Here is a 17,372-nt window from a genome sequence, read left to right on the forward strand (position 1 = left end):
TTTGAAAGCAATTATCTCGATGTTGTTAAGAACATAAATCTGTAGCTCGGAAATGTTATGTGTTCGTTGCGGAAAAAAAAACTGTATGTTGCTTTGACTTTGTATAAAATAAAACATCGCGAGTTTTGATTTGATTACTTTGGTAATAAATCTCAATATGCGTTTTCAAAATTGAACTGCATCTATTGGCGAGCGAGCAGGTGCGGTCTAGTTCCCAATTCTCACGTGTGTGTCGGGGCCGAAAGGATTGGATTGGATGTTGTTTGAAAAAATAGCACTCTTTGTGATATGTGGCAACTAACAGCGCGGACGTGGTATCCTATTCCATGATTTCAATCGACGCTAATAAATTATTTATATAGTAGTGGGAACGTTATATATACTAGTGGATCTCCCGTGAAACTTTGCGTTTATTCAAAAGCTTTTTTATTTTTATTTTGGAATGTATGACAGGTTTTGTTTTGGTTATATTTCATTTTTTCAGCACCAAAATTATAAAATATACATTAGTTCAGTTGGAATTGGAGTTTATCGATAACAATGTACTTTAATTTAGTTTACGTTTTTTTTCGTAGGTATTTTTTTCTTTCTTAGCCGTAGTACTGGTCTCTAACATGCCAGTAATTTTTTTCGCTCTCTAAAATTAATTATCTGTTAAATTGTAACAAGTAAATTGCAACAAGAATCATCTTTTTTTCTGCACATATACGGCTGCAGCTCTTCAAAATGAGACCATAATCGATTTTTTATGTGCAGCTACCTATAATCACTGGGATAAAAAACAAGCTTATGCTATAAATATACAAGAAGATTGTTTTGTTATTTTTGAAAACCATTTCTTACTTAGCTTATGGTATAGTGAGTAATCGTCACTTAGAAAAAATCGTTATGACCTCTGTGAAAGCAATTTCAACCACGACAAATTTAGTTTCAGGCTTAGTGTCGAGCTGATTTAGACTAATCACGTGACAATATAAAAACATTGAAAAAAGAACTTACTAATTTATTTTATTTTTACCCCAAAAATGTGGATAAAGAGAGATATATGTATATAAGGAGTTATATGGCAAGCTATAAAAACATGTACTACATTAAGAGAAGCACTAGAGAATAAAAATCTAATTTGTTTCAAATTATGTCAGGGCATATATATAATCGGTCTAACTTAAACGGTACAAGAGTATAATTATGTATATTTAATTTAAATAAACTGTCTGTAATACTTATATAGAAATAAAACAATTATTATATTTGAGTCAAAAAATAACTTTCGACTTTTTTTTATAGATTTTCTTACAAAGTATCAGTCTTACTACAAATACACATTCATGTAACATTTGGTTCGAAACTCTTATTTATATAATTCAATTTGATAAAATATAACATTTAATTATTAATAACAATCATCAAATACATTATTAATTCCATATTACATCACAAGAAATAAATAAGGATATTAAAACTAACATTAACGTCGGTGTTATTCTTCGTTGATCTGAAATAAAAAAAAAAGTATTAAATGCAATAGAAAAATGAGACGTAATTATGTGATATATAACATAACAATTTTATTTATGAATACTACAATATAAGCGTCATATAAGGATTTCAAATTTCATATGCAATTACAGTATTACTGACGTTTTTAATTTTTAAATTAAATAATAGAATAATATGCAAACGTATTTTATTAAATTATCGTAACTCTCGTTTTTATAGTAAATAAATTTATTGATAGTATTTTTATTTTATACGTCACGAGTATTTTTATAAATAACTTAAGATCTAAAATAGGTACATATAAAATTAAAATTAATAACTTTAATCAAATGACAGTACCACACGGTATAAACACAAAGCGACCCATAGCATTTTTGGGTCCGTTTCACGATTTTCCTCATTAAATAGCAATTTGAATTTCACGGAAAATTTCAGTTTGTAATTAATTTACTTACAGATTAAATAATTTAAATTAAAATATTGTAAATTTATTCATACCGTTATAAATCTCAGAATTTTGAATGTACGGGTTTGGATCTGTGAACAAAAATATATTAATTAGTAATGATAGACTTTAGTACTCATATAAGTCAAAAATCAAAATCAAAATAAACTTTATTCAAGTAGACTTTTACAAGCACTTTTGAATCGTCATTTTACAATTAAGTGAAGCTACCACCGGTTCGGAAAGTAGATTCTACCGAGAAGAACCGGCAATAAACTCAGTAGTTACCCTTTTTCTTCATTTCAAAAATACAAAGTCAAGTTAGATAAATACAATTATTTTAAGTAATACGATACTATATACTGCTTGGAAATCAACGTGTAATTTATAGATAATAAAAAACGTGGAGTTAATCCAGGTTTTTTATTATCTATAAATTCGTATATTTCTATTTATACATTTTATTTTGAATAAATTTGCCTCCTGAGCGGTTTAGAAGTGGCTGATGATATTTTAATTATAAATAAGGCATTCAAGAACATATGTACATTAAAGCAACATTACGCTGGCTTGTTAGGGTTTGATAATCAGTCGGTAAGTATAAAAATATAGGCTAAGACTTTGTATGGAATTCAAAGTTGTGTGACACCTAATTTAATTAAATAATATTTACCGGTTAGGCCGTGAAATATTTTGGCTTTCCCATTTACCAAAATATATATGCAATACAAAATAATATATAATAAAAATATATATACAATTGGTAGGTACGATGAGTAAATAATTATCAACCATTTTTCACTTTACCGATGAACTATCAACCTTGGGAGCTAAGGTGTTATTTCCTTTGTGCTGTAGTTCTACTGATCACCCCTCAAACCGGAATACAACAATACTCGGTATGGTTGTTTGTCAGTAGAACATCTGAAGAGTTTGCACATGTATATTTTACTTGTACGTATCTCTCCATTACACTTGTTTTAATATATTTAACAAAGTATTCCTAATGCTATTTATTTTCGATATATTTGATTTCATACTAGAATAATTATGTACTAAAATGAATATTGTATACATTATATATACAGTGTTCTAGTGGTTTTCACAATAAATCTAGACGAATTACTGTACAGACAAACGACTTCGATATCTTCATGTTATTTGATTCGTTTGTCTGCCGATTGTCAGTGCTACGTTGAAATCGTTAAAGATAGCGAAGTTAGAAATTGCTACGACAAAATGCATTTCGTCCAAGTCCGATGGTCTGACATCGTTTGTTGAACGTCTCCAACGATAAAGTACAGACGTAGGAAAAAATATGTATACTTAAACTTCTTTCAACAAGACCGATATTCGTATAAATTCAACCGGTTGTATTGTATACTTTTTTAATTAAATAACAACAACAACAACAGTCTGAAAATTTCCCACTGCTGGGCTAAGGCTTCCTCTCCCTTTTGAGGAAAAGATATTGAACATATTCCATCACTTGCCTGGGCTTGAACCCGCAATCATCGGTTAAGATAGACGCGTTCTAACAACTGAGCCATCTCGGCTCAATTAAATTAATTTACAACTTTATCGTATGAATAATAGATGTATTGGTATAGATGTCACTATATAGTTAACTAACTCACTAACTTTGCCTCGAGGGGTGAATGAAAAACAACCCGTATCTATCACCGAGCCTCACACAATATACATACCAAATTTCACATAAATCGGTTCAGCAAAAATCAATTTAAACGTAAAGAGGTAACAAACAAAGTTACTTTCATATTTATATTCTCACATTAAAATGGTCCCGTATGGAAAAAAATTAATATGAGAATGTTTTTTTTTGTTATTTAAGGCAAATTTTCTTTGAACAATTTGTAGACGAAATGTTACAAATATAGAATCTACGGTATAAATATTCTTTTTTTTTAAGGTATAGGTTGGCGAACGAGCATATGGGCCACCTGATGTTAAGTGATCACCATCACCCATAGACAATGACGCTGTAAGAAATATTAACTATTCCTTACATCGTCAATGTGACACCGACTTAAGGGAATTAAGATGTTATGTCCCTTGTGCAGAGATGGCCCAGTGGTTAGAACGCGTGCATCTTAATCGATGATTGCGGGTTCAAACCCTGGCAAGCACCGCTGATTCATGTGCTTAATTTGTCTTTATAATTCATCTCGTGCTCAGCGGTGAAGGAAAACATCGTGAGGAAACCTGCATGTGACAAATTTCATAGAAATTCTGCCATATGTGTATTCCACCAACCCGCATTGGAACAGCGTGGTGGAATATGTTCCAAACCTTCTCCTCAAAGGGAGAGGAGGCCTTTAGCCCAGCAGTGGAAATTTACAGGCTGTTGTTGTTTGTTTGTTGTCCCTTGTGCCTGTAGTAGTTACACTGGCTCACTAACCCTTCAAACCGGAACACAACAATACTGAGTACTGTTTTTTGGCGGTAGAATAACTGATGAGTGGGTGGTACCTACCCAGACGGGCTTGCACAAAGCCCTACCACCAAGTAAATTATATTATATAGTATTATTTTATATTATATAGTATTTTTGATGCTTTTAAATTGTAAAATCACGTCTAACGTAAATTAAAAAGCATCTTTTTTTATTAACGAAATCTGAGTTCAACGAAAATGTATTTGACGTTGCTTTTGAGACTGTTGTGAAAAGTTTTGTAGAGACCAACAATGATAGTTCTGTCCCCGGAATAATATCGCTACGTGCGTTCACAACTACTGCCACCAAAAACTCATTTATACTTGTATTTTCAGAACACTTAGTTCAACATAGTTGTGATACACAATATTGTGGTGTATTCGGAATTGCACAGGTTGCGTTTTGTATTTATACATACAAGGTTTGTTTATGTAACTGGACTTGATTCAAACAATTGAATACATTAAAATATTAATTTCAATTGTTAAATGAAGTTTTTCGGCTTGCTTTATATTTTAATATCCAACAGTGTTTGCCATGATTAAGCATTTTTTAAAGCAACAAACAATTTCTGTAACAATAAATGAATAATAATTTTTATTTTTATAAATCACATAATCACATCTAGTAGATTCCCTAATTAATTCGTTCAAACACAAAAAGTTTTGAGCTTTTTATATAAGAACATTGTATATTCTTACCCGGAGGATATGTTACATTTTGAAATTTCAGATATAACAAAATAAGCCATAAAAAATATAGAGTATAAAACATCCATACTGTGACCCAAAGGGTCGGAGTAACGATAAATGTACATATATGAAATCGCAAAGCTGGTAATGTTCAAAATAAAATGAAGAAAAAGAAAAATAAAAAAAAATTCTAACCTCTGTAAAATATTTCCCTTTGTATGTGAACATAGTTTGCTTCAGGAATTTCCATGCGACCAATTATTTCAACCGTTGTATCAAGTGTGTTTGTTTTTATCAAAGCCGATGCTACGCCTTTATAAAGGCTGTCATCCATTTCGGTAATTTTTGACGTTGAATTTAATAGTCTGAAACAAAAGTTGATATCTATATAGGTTTTATAAAATACAGGCCGCCACCACATCTGTTTGTATGTAAGCTAAATAAAAAAGAACAGATTCCCGTTGTCTCGGAAAATACGACATCGTCAAATAAAAAGAAATATGTAACTCTGGGTCTTTTGATTCTGGTTGCCTATTAAGCAGACATTTAATTTTTAATGAATACAAAAATATTAATTTTGAAAGAAAAGTCTGCGGCGGTAATTTATTTATTTATTATTTATAAATAGTGGCTCGCAAAGCCAAGACATTGGCTTGTTTGGCGCGACTTAATTAAGCTTTATCAAGTAAATGCCAAACATGTTGCTGTTAAAAAATTTGAAGACATGATAAAATTTTGTTTAAAACGTTGAAGATAGGTAGTCATTCGACCTTGGAAAAGGCCTTGGCCTATTTATTTTTCTGGATAAATTATAAAGCGGATTTTTTTTATAATAGATGTTATTATAAATATTTTTCTTTAAATATCATCTAACAATATGGAGGTAAGTAAGCAAATACCTACGGGACAAACTAAATCTGGTAATGTAAATGCATTCATGTGCATATGGCTAGGTTGTTAGCAAACTCGCGAGAAACATCCGAATTATTTAGTTCGAAACTCCAAAGTATTGGAAATACACGGACCAATAATCCATTCGACTCGTCGCCGCAATTAAGCGCCAGAGGAAAACCCTAATTAGCCACTTATTCCCAGCTGAGAAACGATCGATAGAATCGCTTTTTATTGCAGGTTAAAAAAAATCTTATTTTTAAAAAAAGTGTTCCATTTTACGAAAAAATCCGAAATTGACTCAAATAAAATTAGCTGGCGTCGATTGTTTTTCAGTTCATTTCGGAAATTTGAAAATAGAAGGGCATAGTTTACAATCGTCGACTTTTGTTGCTTTTATCGTACCAATAATTTGCCGTATGTTTTTAGATTAAGGAACATTCAAGTGAACATCCAGTATTATTCGAGGACCGATTTGGGACGCCTGTGAAGTTTTCCGAAGTCTACTAGCAGATTGTTAGAATCGATGAATACAAAACGAGGTGGAACAGGGCTAGCAAGCGTGTTAGAGTTTGTAATTTGTTTTTATAGTAATATAACGTCTGATTTTTTATTAGTATTATTGCCTAATTGACTTATATTGTTTTTTGTTTATTAGAAATAAGAATAATATTTTTTATCGAATCAATTGATTTGCTTAATCAATTGGATAATGAAAGATGGTCCCAGTCTTCAATTCCAGGTACGCACCACCTATTTCTTTACAACTCTTCTCGTATTCCTCTAAACTTAAGCCCCGTAGTGGGAAATGTACTGGCTGTTAGTTTCCTTTTTATACTTTTTAAATTAATTGATAATTGAACAGTTTTGTAAGCATGTACCACGCACCTAAATACTTTTATACTGAGTCCGAAATATTCTCATTCCTCGGCAAAGGCCTCATCTTTTAACAAAATAAAGTTTTGGAACTAATATTGCGGTTGCTTCTCGGGGCCTATTCTCACTACGACGAACCGTCTATTTAAACGAAAGAGGGCATCCGGACGAGCGTTTTCACACACACTGGCAGGTTCCGATGAGATTGCGTTCAGTATTCGTATACGATAGATGACAAAGAAAGAAATCTAAGAAATTCTGGTTATTTAAGCCGAAGAAGAAGACATCAATAAAACATAGCTTTCTATTATACAAGAAAAAATTTGATCAGAAACAACTGAAATATGAATAGGCCAATAAATAAATTACGACACATATTTTATGATATAGGCAGGAGGTTCAATTTGGATACCTAAAAGTAAGCGGTGACCGCTATATTCAGTGGTACCTTAATAATCTCTTGAACTGAGATGTTATACTTATTCCTATTTGTTCTGAGACTGTTTTGGGCACATTGGTGCCATCGCGACGACAAATTTATTTATAATGTATCTGAACTGTGCGTTAAGATACGCTCTTCGGACTGGCAAAAACTCTGATGCTTAATTGTCTTGGATTTGTCTGAATTTGAACAGAGATATACACATTATACTGGAACTTACCAATCCCCTTCTTTAGACAGATCTAGAAAAATGACTCACTGCCTTGGTGAGATCGGGAGAAACAATGAAGAGAATATCATCTGACACATGTATTTAAGCTTTAGATTAGATAAGATTTATTTATTTTTAAATACACAGTATATCTATTTGTATAACGTTGATGTTGATTAAAAACAAACAGATAAATAAAATTCACCTCTTCATAATTAGTGAACATTACACAAATAAATTGGTCATACGGTCTCTTGGGTGTAATAGTTTCATCGGTGTCTGCGGAGCAATTATTTTTGAATTATGGAAGAATTATTCATATCCAAAATCGGTAAACAATATCTATTTTAAGTCATGTTTTTTGTTTGTATAAGTTTCTATACAATTAATGTAATTGCAATGAAACATTATAGTTCGCTGACGTCTAAGGATTGTGTTCTACAATAATTTAAACAACAAACGGACCGTGAGTCGTTTTAATAAATGGACTACGACGAGAACGAACTCTCGACCAGTGACCAGTAATTAAATAAATAAATATACATATACATCTATCCTCAATTTATTAAAAACGGAAATTACCTTTGAAATTATGTAATTTTAGTAACAATTAAAACCCTTGTTTTAACCCTATTTTTTTATTATTATACATTGAAATTGCTATTTGGTACAATATATCATTAAATATTACTATTATTATATACAACAACAAAATTATAAAAAATTTGGTTATTTTTCAGCTCCTGTATGATTTTAATTTGTTTGACTGGCTAATATTAATTTAAACTTAATAAATAAACATTAGTCAAAGTGTATTAGAATTAATAGTAAGGTAAATATTTGGAACAGGACTCTAACTGTAGTATAATATGTTAATACGACAAAGCCATACCTGGTCTCCACATTAGCGTTAAATATCTCGACACCGAATACTGATATTCGCAATATTGTACGTTAATTACGGAGTAAGTGTGGGTGGATTTTAATTACGGCACGAAACAATTAATTAAATTTACTTACGGGTTATTATTTTTTTGACGTTTACCTACGTTACTTATTATATATTTAGCAGGTATAATTCAAGTTGATAGGATTTCTGTCAGACAATGTTTGTGATGTTATTTGGAAATCTCGAAATTAATATACAATTATATATTTAGTTAACATTACCTACCGAACTGGCTTCGCATGGTAAATGGTTTTGTGCTACTAATTAATGTTTTTAAATTAAGAATGACGTACACATTAAAATATTTTGATAACAGAATTGTTAGTTTTGATTTTATTTATTTACAATTATCGATGAACAGGATATTTCTAGCACATTAAGAACAAGACTTTGTCTTGATTATATTATATTAATTATTTCCATGTGATTGTTTTACTATTATGACAGGATGAAATCATAAGTATCATGTCCATTTTTTAATATGTCACAAAGTAAGTCCTTAAAGCACATCTTCTACATAAATTACAAAGTCATATAGGTAAGTATTCTATTGTGATAAAAATATTATATAAAAACGAAGTTTATATATTATGTCGCCAGATATGTAAAATCTTTATTAATCTTTAACCGTTTAGGAACTTAAACCTAGTAAGTTGCTGTGGAAAATTAATTAAGTTAATAATACAAATAAAACATTGTTGCCTAAAGAGGATGATTGCTATAGCGAACTCGTTTTGCTTTAATTAGGAAGACAGTTAAAATGCTGTTGCAAATACTCCTTAAGACTTAGAAGTTTTAGCAACTTTATATAAATAAAACTGATAGTAATGGGGAAATAATTTTGATGGTATTTTTTTTACATCTTAATTATTTCCCCATAACATGCAATAAATTGGATTTTGTTCCGATCTGACGATCTGTTTTTCACATACGTCCTGAGATAGGATTGGTATAAATTATACATTTTCTATCTGGATGGATCGCCAGTAATTAATATCATAGGGAATAAATTAACTCATACTATATCACAATTAGATTTATTAATAAATTACTGTGTTTGGTTAGAATGAGACTGCATGTATTGCTGTCTCTATTTTTTTTTGTAACATGTATATTTCGTTTTGTATTCTTACCTGTTTGCAGCAAATAGTTCCAATTTTGGATATGGGTATACTCCTTCTATTTTGAATATTATGTTGACTATTGTGTTATTTTTTAGACGATCAAGTATTAAACTAGATTTTTTTTCTGTTTCTGTAATGAGAAAATAATTTCATTTTATAAATCATCTTAACTTCATTAATTTTTTTAACTTATATTCCATTTAATATACTTTAATTTATATATTGAAACTTTAACATGATGGTAAGGCTTTATGCAAGCCGGTCTGGGTGGGTACCATCCATTCTACCATCATCACTATATATTATACCGCCAAACAGCAGCACTTAGTATTGTTTAGTTCCGATTGGTAGGTTGAGTAAGTCAGTGTAACTGCATGCAAGGTATGGAATATCTTAGTCCGCAATTTTAATGGCGCAAGGAATGGTTAATATTTCTTAAAGTTCCATTGCCAATGCGAGATGGTGACTCTTATCTATCAGATGGCCTTTCCGTCTACTTATATCATGAAAAATATTATATATTGGTCTCGTGATAATGAACATTTAAAATGAATGCTTCACATTTTTTCTTTATCGAGCCAATCATATTTTTTCTAAATAATCTAAGATAGTTAGATTGAGTGTAAAATGAAATTAATATTAGTAGGGAAAGCTTAGTAGCAAGGGTTATAGTGGTCGTGGTAGTCTTATATGGCTATAAGTAAAGTAAAGCGTTCATTTCAAATGTTTATATTCCCAGAGGAACAGCTACGTTAATTCTTTCCAAGAATAGAAATATATTTCGAAGTATGTATATTATGAAGTATATTATGGAAAAATACCAATGTTAAATATTTTTGAAGATATTTCTGCCCTAATTCCAAGAAAATTTATAATAAACATAATTTGTTAAAACGAACCTTTATATTTAAGTACATTTTTCACTAATATTTGACGTGAAGTTATTTACTATACAGAAGGTGTAATAAGTACTTACTGCTCACGATAGATTAAGATAACCTAATTCAATGGAATTCGTAGTCATAGAAGAGTTCCTCCTTATCTCTCTACTTATCATTCAGATTAGTTAAATAGCCTAAGAGCCGAGATGGCGCTGTGGATAGAACGTGTGCATCTTAACCGATGATTGCGCGTTCATACCCAGACAAGTACCACTGAGTATTCATGATTATCATTCATCTAGTGTTCAGCGGTAAATTAAAACATCGTGAGGAAACCTGTGCCCATGTCTGATTTCAACGAAATTAGCTACATCCACGTATCCACCAACCCGCATTGGAACAGCGTGGTGGAATATGCCCCAAACCTTCTCCTCAAAGGGAGAAGAGGGATTAGCCTCCAATTTTCAGGCTGTTAATATTGTTAAGTCCTGATGATAAATAAAATTACTGTATTGTCATCTGACAAACACAACCTTTTAAATGTGTAATAACTTTTAAAATTATAGATTATATTGTAGTCTTCTTAAAAAACTTTAATGATTTATTGATACTTCATTTATCATCACTTATATAGGACTTTGCGCATATCAACGTATTAAGTATAAGATACAGAAAAAAGTATGCACACTAAACGTATCGGTAGGGTACAGTTTTAGTGATCTTGTATCTTGAATCATTATTGTATGGTATATATGTTACGCATATGATTTTCATTCTTGATGATAAAAAGTGTTCTTTGTTTTGAGAAATATGATAGCTACATTATGACCGTCTTGGTCAGATTTCACATTCTTGCAGACTTTGGAAAGACACGTTCTTGATACGTTTATGGTATACGACAGTATAGTATCCAGAATTCTTAAGATCTGTAGTCATTACTTTATCAACGCACTTAACACAAATATTATATTATGTTGTGTATTTTTTTATTCACTTATCGAAAACAAATATTTTTTAACATTAAACATTCGAACAATATTGACTGCATTAAATGTTTTAAACGCTAGGATAAATTATATGGTAATCAATGAGCCGATTAATTATTCATGCACTGCTAGGTAATCAGGAAGCTAACCAAAAGCTGGAAAATTTTATTTGCCCCGCAAATAAACCCAGGCGTTATACAGAGGTATTTATAAAGCTTTGAGATTAGTGGCATATTACATGATATTTGTTAAATTCAATACAACGTTTCTAGTGGTATTAATTATGTCACATCGGTAAATATTATTTCATTAAAATATTGAAATAGCTGTACAGTCGAATATATACATACTGATATTCAAATTATTTAATTTATTAGTTATAAGTTACTTGGTGGTAGGGCTTTGTGCAAGCCCGTCTGGGTAGGTACCACCTACTCATCAGTTATTCTACCGCCAAACAATAGTACCCAGTATTGTTGTATTCCAGTTTGAAGGGTGAGTGAGCCAGTGTAACTACAGGCACAAGGGACATAGTATCTTAGTTCCCAAGGTTAGTGGCACTTTAACGATTTAAGGAATAGTTAATATTTCTTACAGCGTCATTATCTATGGGTAATAGTGACCACTTACCATCAGGTGGCCCATATGCTCGTCCGCCAACCTATACCATAAAAAACAAGTTTCTGATATTATGACGGAGTACTTTTACTTTATGAATCCTATATGACATTTTTGTTGCACTAAAATGTTAGTTAGATTTATTTGCCCTAAGTTATCGTACAATTGCTATATGTATATATACTTAAATTGAAAATAAATGTAACGCAATTAATTACCGTAATACTTAATAATTCTTGTATGCAAAAACTATATCATCGAAATTAGAAAAAAAGGGCTAATTTGTCAATTGCTACGAAATTTAAAACACATCGATCGGGTTAGCTCGTTAACACGTTGCAATCAAATGTTTGTAGTACGGGCAAACTTGGACAAAGTAATTTCCGTTTCGTCTCAGTTCACAAAGCTTGTTGCTGTGATGTTCAGTACACGAGTACTTAATATTATGTGAAGTTTTAACTGAATGCCATTACTTTTCGGTATTTGATAATATGTCACAGAAATGGTTTGGTAACTTTTTATACCTCGTGACTTTCTTTCCGTATTGAAAAACAAGGAGCAGCAACTGTTTAAAGTAATAAATTTAATGCTACTTAAAATGAATTAAATTACGTGTACTAAATAACATAACAAAAATGCAGTTCAGTGTATCATCATCGTCAACAACAGCCTGTAAATATCCCACTGCTGGGTTGAGGCTTCCTCTCCACCACTGGATACAGATGTGGCAGAATTTCGTTTAAATTAGTCTCATGCAGGTATCCTCATGATGTTTTCCTTCGTCGTCGAGCACGAGATTAATTATAGGCACAAATTAAGCACACATTTATACACAACACATATATATATATATATATATATATATATATATATATATACCCAGGCAAGCACCACTATATATATATATATATATATATATATATATAGTGGTGCTTGCCTGGGTTTGAACCCGCAATCATCGGTTAAGATGCACCCGCTCTAACCACTGTCTATAACCAGAGATAGTTCGACCTTAATTGGTTGTTGAGAATAAATATGAGTTAAATAATATTAGATAAACGTGGTAAGTTCGTGAGACCTCTCATACATTATATACGTAAATTCTAGTGAGCAGTTTTGTCCAACTAAAGTATGCTCTATCAAATTTTATAACGTATAAATAATATTCTTACCATATATGGTCATAGAGTGAGTCATTCTATCTTCAGAAAAGCGGTTGGTCACAGCGCAGATGTATTTGCCAGACATAAATGGTGTCGGATTTTTGATATGTAGAGCTCGATATTGCGAGGATGGATTATTCGACGCTACGTGTGATAGGTCAAACTGTAAACGAAAATGTTTTTCTATATGTAACAAAATTATAACGAATCAAAGTCGGGTGAGCCGAAATAGTTAAAATTATGTCTACAGACATAATCGCTGTAAATCTGTAATATATGCAATTTATCTAAAGAACCATTTTTATAGCTACTTTATTGGTTTCTTTTACAATTTCTTGTTAATAATGAGAACCTATCGATACAAATTACAACTTTAACCAGTAGACTATCTGACGCGTGGGTGGTATCTATTGTATGGTGCACAATGCAATATAATATGAGTACATAATTTAAATTTTTACTTAAAATTTATTTCTTGGATATCATATTTTACATTTAATCGTGTTGGTTTGTTTTGGTTCAAATATAATCGATAGGGCAAAAATCTAGAGTATATTTATGTACCATGCACCTAGGGCTCTAAATTTTATTCACCTTACTTTAATTTTACACACATAAAAAAACGTGATCACGCACATACACGACTAAGATTATTTATTATTAAGAACATACCTGATTTTTAAAGATCCCAAATGCTTGTGGTTTATTAGGCGGTTTCCATCGGTACACGAGGTGAGACATATCATTAAAATACCACTTAACAGTAAGATCAGTTGTTTCGTTTGTATGAAATTGACAGTCAAGGGTAACAGCTTCTTTGCTGCCATGTAGTAATATTTCAGGTCCTACAATTTTATATATTTTTGGCGAATTCATCAAAAAACCTAAAACAAAAATGTATTATTCGTAGAAGCATAATCTTAGGGTTTAGTTAGGTAGATACATATACATGTTAATAATATAAATGTGAAAGTAGCTCTGTTTATCTGCCTATCTGTTTGCCACTCTTTCATGTCCAAACCGCTGAACCGAATTTAATGAAATTTGGTACGAATCAAACTTGAACTCCAAGAAAGGACTAGGGCTAATTTTTTTGTCTTACACATAACAGCTAACACGCTGAAACGCGAACGACTAGTTATTTTAAATAACATCAAATTAAAATTACAAAATAAAATAAATAAAAAAATACAAATTCACGAGGCAACCGGCTTAATGGTACTGTGTGGCATCGCACGCGACTCGCATCTATATCGTATATATTTTTGTTAATATTTTACTTTCACTCACACAATATTCCAGGCAACTGTGAAATGTTGGGAAAATATAAATTTAATAATGGAACACATTCTATAATCATCACAACTCTGTTTATCACAACGACAACCAACCACAAGCACACAGGCCTGATAAAATCATCCACCTAAATTGGTCAACGCCCTCAGACATTAACGCTGTTAAAAGTGTTTCCCGTACCTGCGATAATACTATCTCATTTACCCTTCCAATTTTTGATACAACAATAATACGTAGTACAGTTTCCTGTATAATAAGTGATAAATAGTTGGCACCTACCTACCTGGCCTTGACATCAGGTTAAGAAATGAAAACTTAATGTTTAAGAAACATAGTTCGGTCAATTTACTGTTTATTATATATACCTGGATAACACGTTTTGTTTTGTTGCTGGATAACACCTCATATTCACTACAAATGAACGCACCATTTTAACATTAAATGTGCCTCGATTCAGACCATCAATTTCATCGGGAAATATGAAGTCTGAGTGTTCCAGGCAAATGGCCTTTGCAACAAACGATCTAACACAGGTACATGTTTCCAAATGTATCAATGCCTTGTGCTCTACAATATTAGGTAATGTCATGTTTGACCAATCTAAGCTCATTCAATCCATGTAGATATAGACTTTAAGCCTTGGATTTCAGTAAGCTATCGACATTATTGCTTGAACTGTACCAACTCTAAACTTAAAATACTTTACACTGACAAGTTATTTTGATATCGATCACAGGAATTGGTGTTAAATTTACAAATTAATGCTTACGATACGATAGTCATCTCAAATTTCTTAAAGAGGAATTCGGCGTATTGGAAATTACACTTAGACTCTATTACATTAGAGTCGATAGTATTATTATGTTTCACGATTCTTCATATTGCATTGTGTTCAAATATTACATTAAATGGTTGTTTTGTCTTTAAATAGAAAAAAATAAATAAATAAATCACTGTTATATTAAGAATCATACAAATTAAAATTTCAATATTCCATCATTTTCAGCGTGTTTCAAAGAAGATTTTTATTTAAAAATTATCATGAAATGTAGTTCAACGTGTGACGTAGATACAGCAATGCTTGTCGAATTTTGTTAGTTTTAAATAATGGCAGGTAGTCCCCTTAGTAAAAATCGAGACATTCAATAAAATAATTGATGTAGTGAAAAATTATTCAAGAAATTAATGCTAAGTATTTTAAGATTAAATATGGGAGCTGAGATGGCCCAGTGGTTAGAACGCTTGCATCTTAACCGATGATTGCGAGTTCAATCCCAGGCAAGCACCACTATATATATAAGTGCTTAATTGTGTTTATAATTCATCTCGTGCTCGGCGGTGAAGGAAAACATAGTCAGGAAACCTGCACGTATCTAATTTCATCGAAATTATGCCACATGTGCATTCCACCAACCCGCATTCGAACAGCGTGGCGGAATATGTCCCAAACCCTCTCCTTAATGGAAGATAAGGCCTTTTTTCAGCACTGGGAAATTTACACGCTGTTACTATACTATATACTAAATATTTTATTAATATTACAAATAGTTACTAAAATATGAAAGTTGCTGTTCGTTTGTCTTTCTTTTATGTAGCAACTGAGCGTCAGTTCCACTTAATTTTTTGCATTTAGTTTATGGATCAAAGTGACATTAATTTAACCCGAAGGCTTAAACCCTGAAAAATGCACGGTAGCCTCGTTTAATAACTGTTATCTTCAGTATAATAATTAATAGCGGTCTTTAATTATTGGTATTAATATATAATGCACAATGCAGTTGAATACCGAAATCCATTAATACAATTGAAGTGTGGATGCTTAAATTAAGAATAATTTATAGATTTTAATTTGAAACAAAACGTTACCGTTCGTGTTTATTATTTGTTAATGTTTTAAATTATTATTTTATTAATTAGGAAAACTACAATGAAAAATGACAATCAAACAATTTTATCAATGATTTTAAGTGTTAGGTAGACTCTTGCTCTGGACAGATGATAAGAGGGCGCATCTTTTCACCATCAGATGATTGGCATTGTAAGAAATATTGTCCAACTATTACATCGCCAAAACACAAACAACGTTGGGAACTAATATGTTAGGTTCCTCGTGCACTTACACTTGCTCTCTCACCCTTCAAGTAGAAACGCAACAACATTAAGTGTTGCTGTTTTTCGGTAAAATATATTATGATGAGTAAGTAGGTCGTATATATTTATGGACCTTGTGCAACTTAATCGATAACGTTTTCATAATGTGAACGATTTTATATTTTAACGTATTCGTTGTAGTAATAAATGCGTCAATAATTTATATTTGGTTTGAAATGGTTTAGGATAGACTAGATTTTTTAAAAATGTGAAGCTTATAGCATTAGCTATTAGCTGTTAGATAAACGAAAAACCTATTAGCAAATAAATAATAGATACACATTTATGAAGATTATATTTAAATTGTATATAGTAAATATAAAATTAAAAATAGAACAATTTGTTATGTTGTATTTTTTATTCTTCTTTAACTAGCTATCATTGCCCTTGTAACCTATCTCGCAAAGGTCTAAATTTAGGATACGTGTGTATTAAATTATTTATCTCTTGAATTTGAAAAATGAATTTAAAAATTCTATTGCACAATGCTATGTACACAAGACTGTGTCCCAAAATATTTCAGACAGCTTTATTGTATGAATTGTAAATAATATGTTGATACTAATTTCTCAGTTACAACCGCTATATTTTTAGATTATTGACGTAATCATTTCATGGTATCACTATAAATATATAATAAATTATCTTGCTTGACAAAATAAGGATTAAATTGTGCAAAACTCTCTAAGAAA

At 31.2% G+C, this 17,372-nt stretch overlaps 1 protein-coding gene across 1 annotated transcript; it reads right to left on the bottom strand.

Annotated features, from left to right (window-relative positions):
* Positions 1-1,276: 1,276 nt before the first annotated feature.
* LOC124544240 lies at positions 1,277-14,825 on the bottom strand. Its single transcript, XM_047122712.1, has 7 exons — positions 14,813-14,825; positions 13,906-14,117; positions 13,243-13,396; positions 9,595-9,715; positions 5,288-5,457; positions 1,999-2,037; positions 1,277-1,495 (listed from the first exon to the last, which is right to left on the bottom strand). Exons 1-7 carry the CDS (start codon positions 14,823-14,825, stop codon positions 1,419-1,421), a joined length of 786 nt encoding a protein of 261 aa, XP_046978668.1. The 3' UTR covers positions 1,277-1,418.
* Between the last annotated feature and the right edge of the window lie 2,547 nt (positions 14,826-17,372).

The sequence above is a fragment of the Vanessa cardui genome, chromosome 4 (genome assembly GCF_905220365.1).
Source record: "Vanessa cardui chromosome 4, ilVanCard2.1, whole genome shotgun sequence".
Taxonomy (NCBI): Eukaryota; Metazoa; Arthropoda; class Insecta; order Lepidoptera; family Nymphalidae; genus Vanessa; species Vanessa cardui.

Bases quoted from the DNA above. Each gene is read 5' to 3' on its own strand.
- LOC124544240 (XM_047122712.1), bottom strand. The intron at 5,458-9,594 runs GTAAGAATACAA...CTTTTGTTTCAG, and splicing joins GAACTATTTGCTGCAAACAG to ACTATTAAATTCAACGTCAA. The intron at 1,496-1,998 runs GTATGAATAAAT...TTTTTATTTCAG, and splicing joins AAATTCTGAGATTTATAACG to ATCAACGAAGAATAACACCG.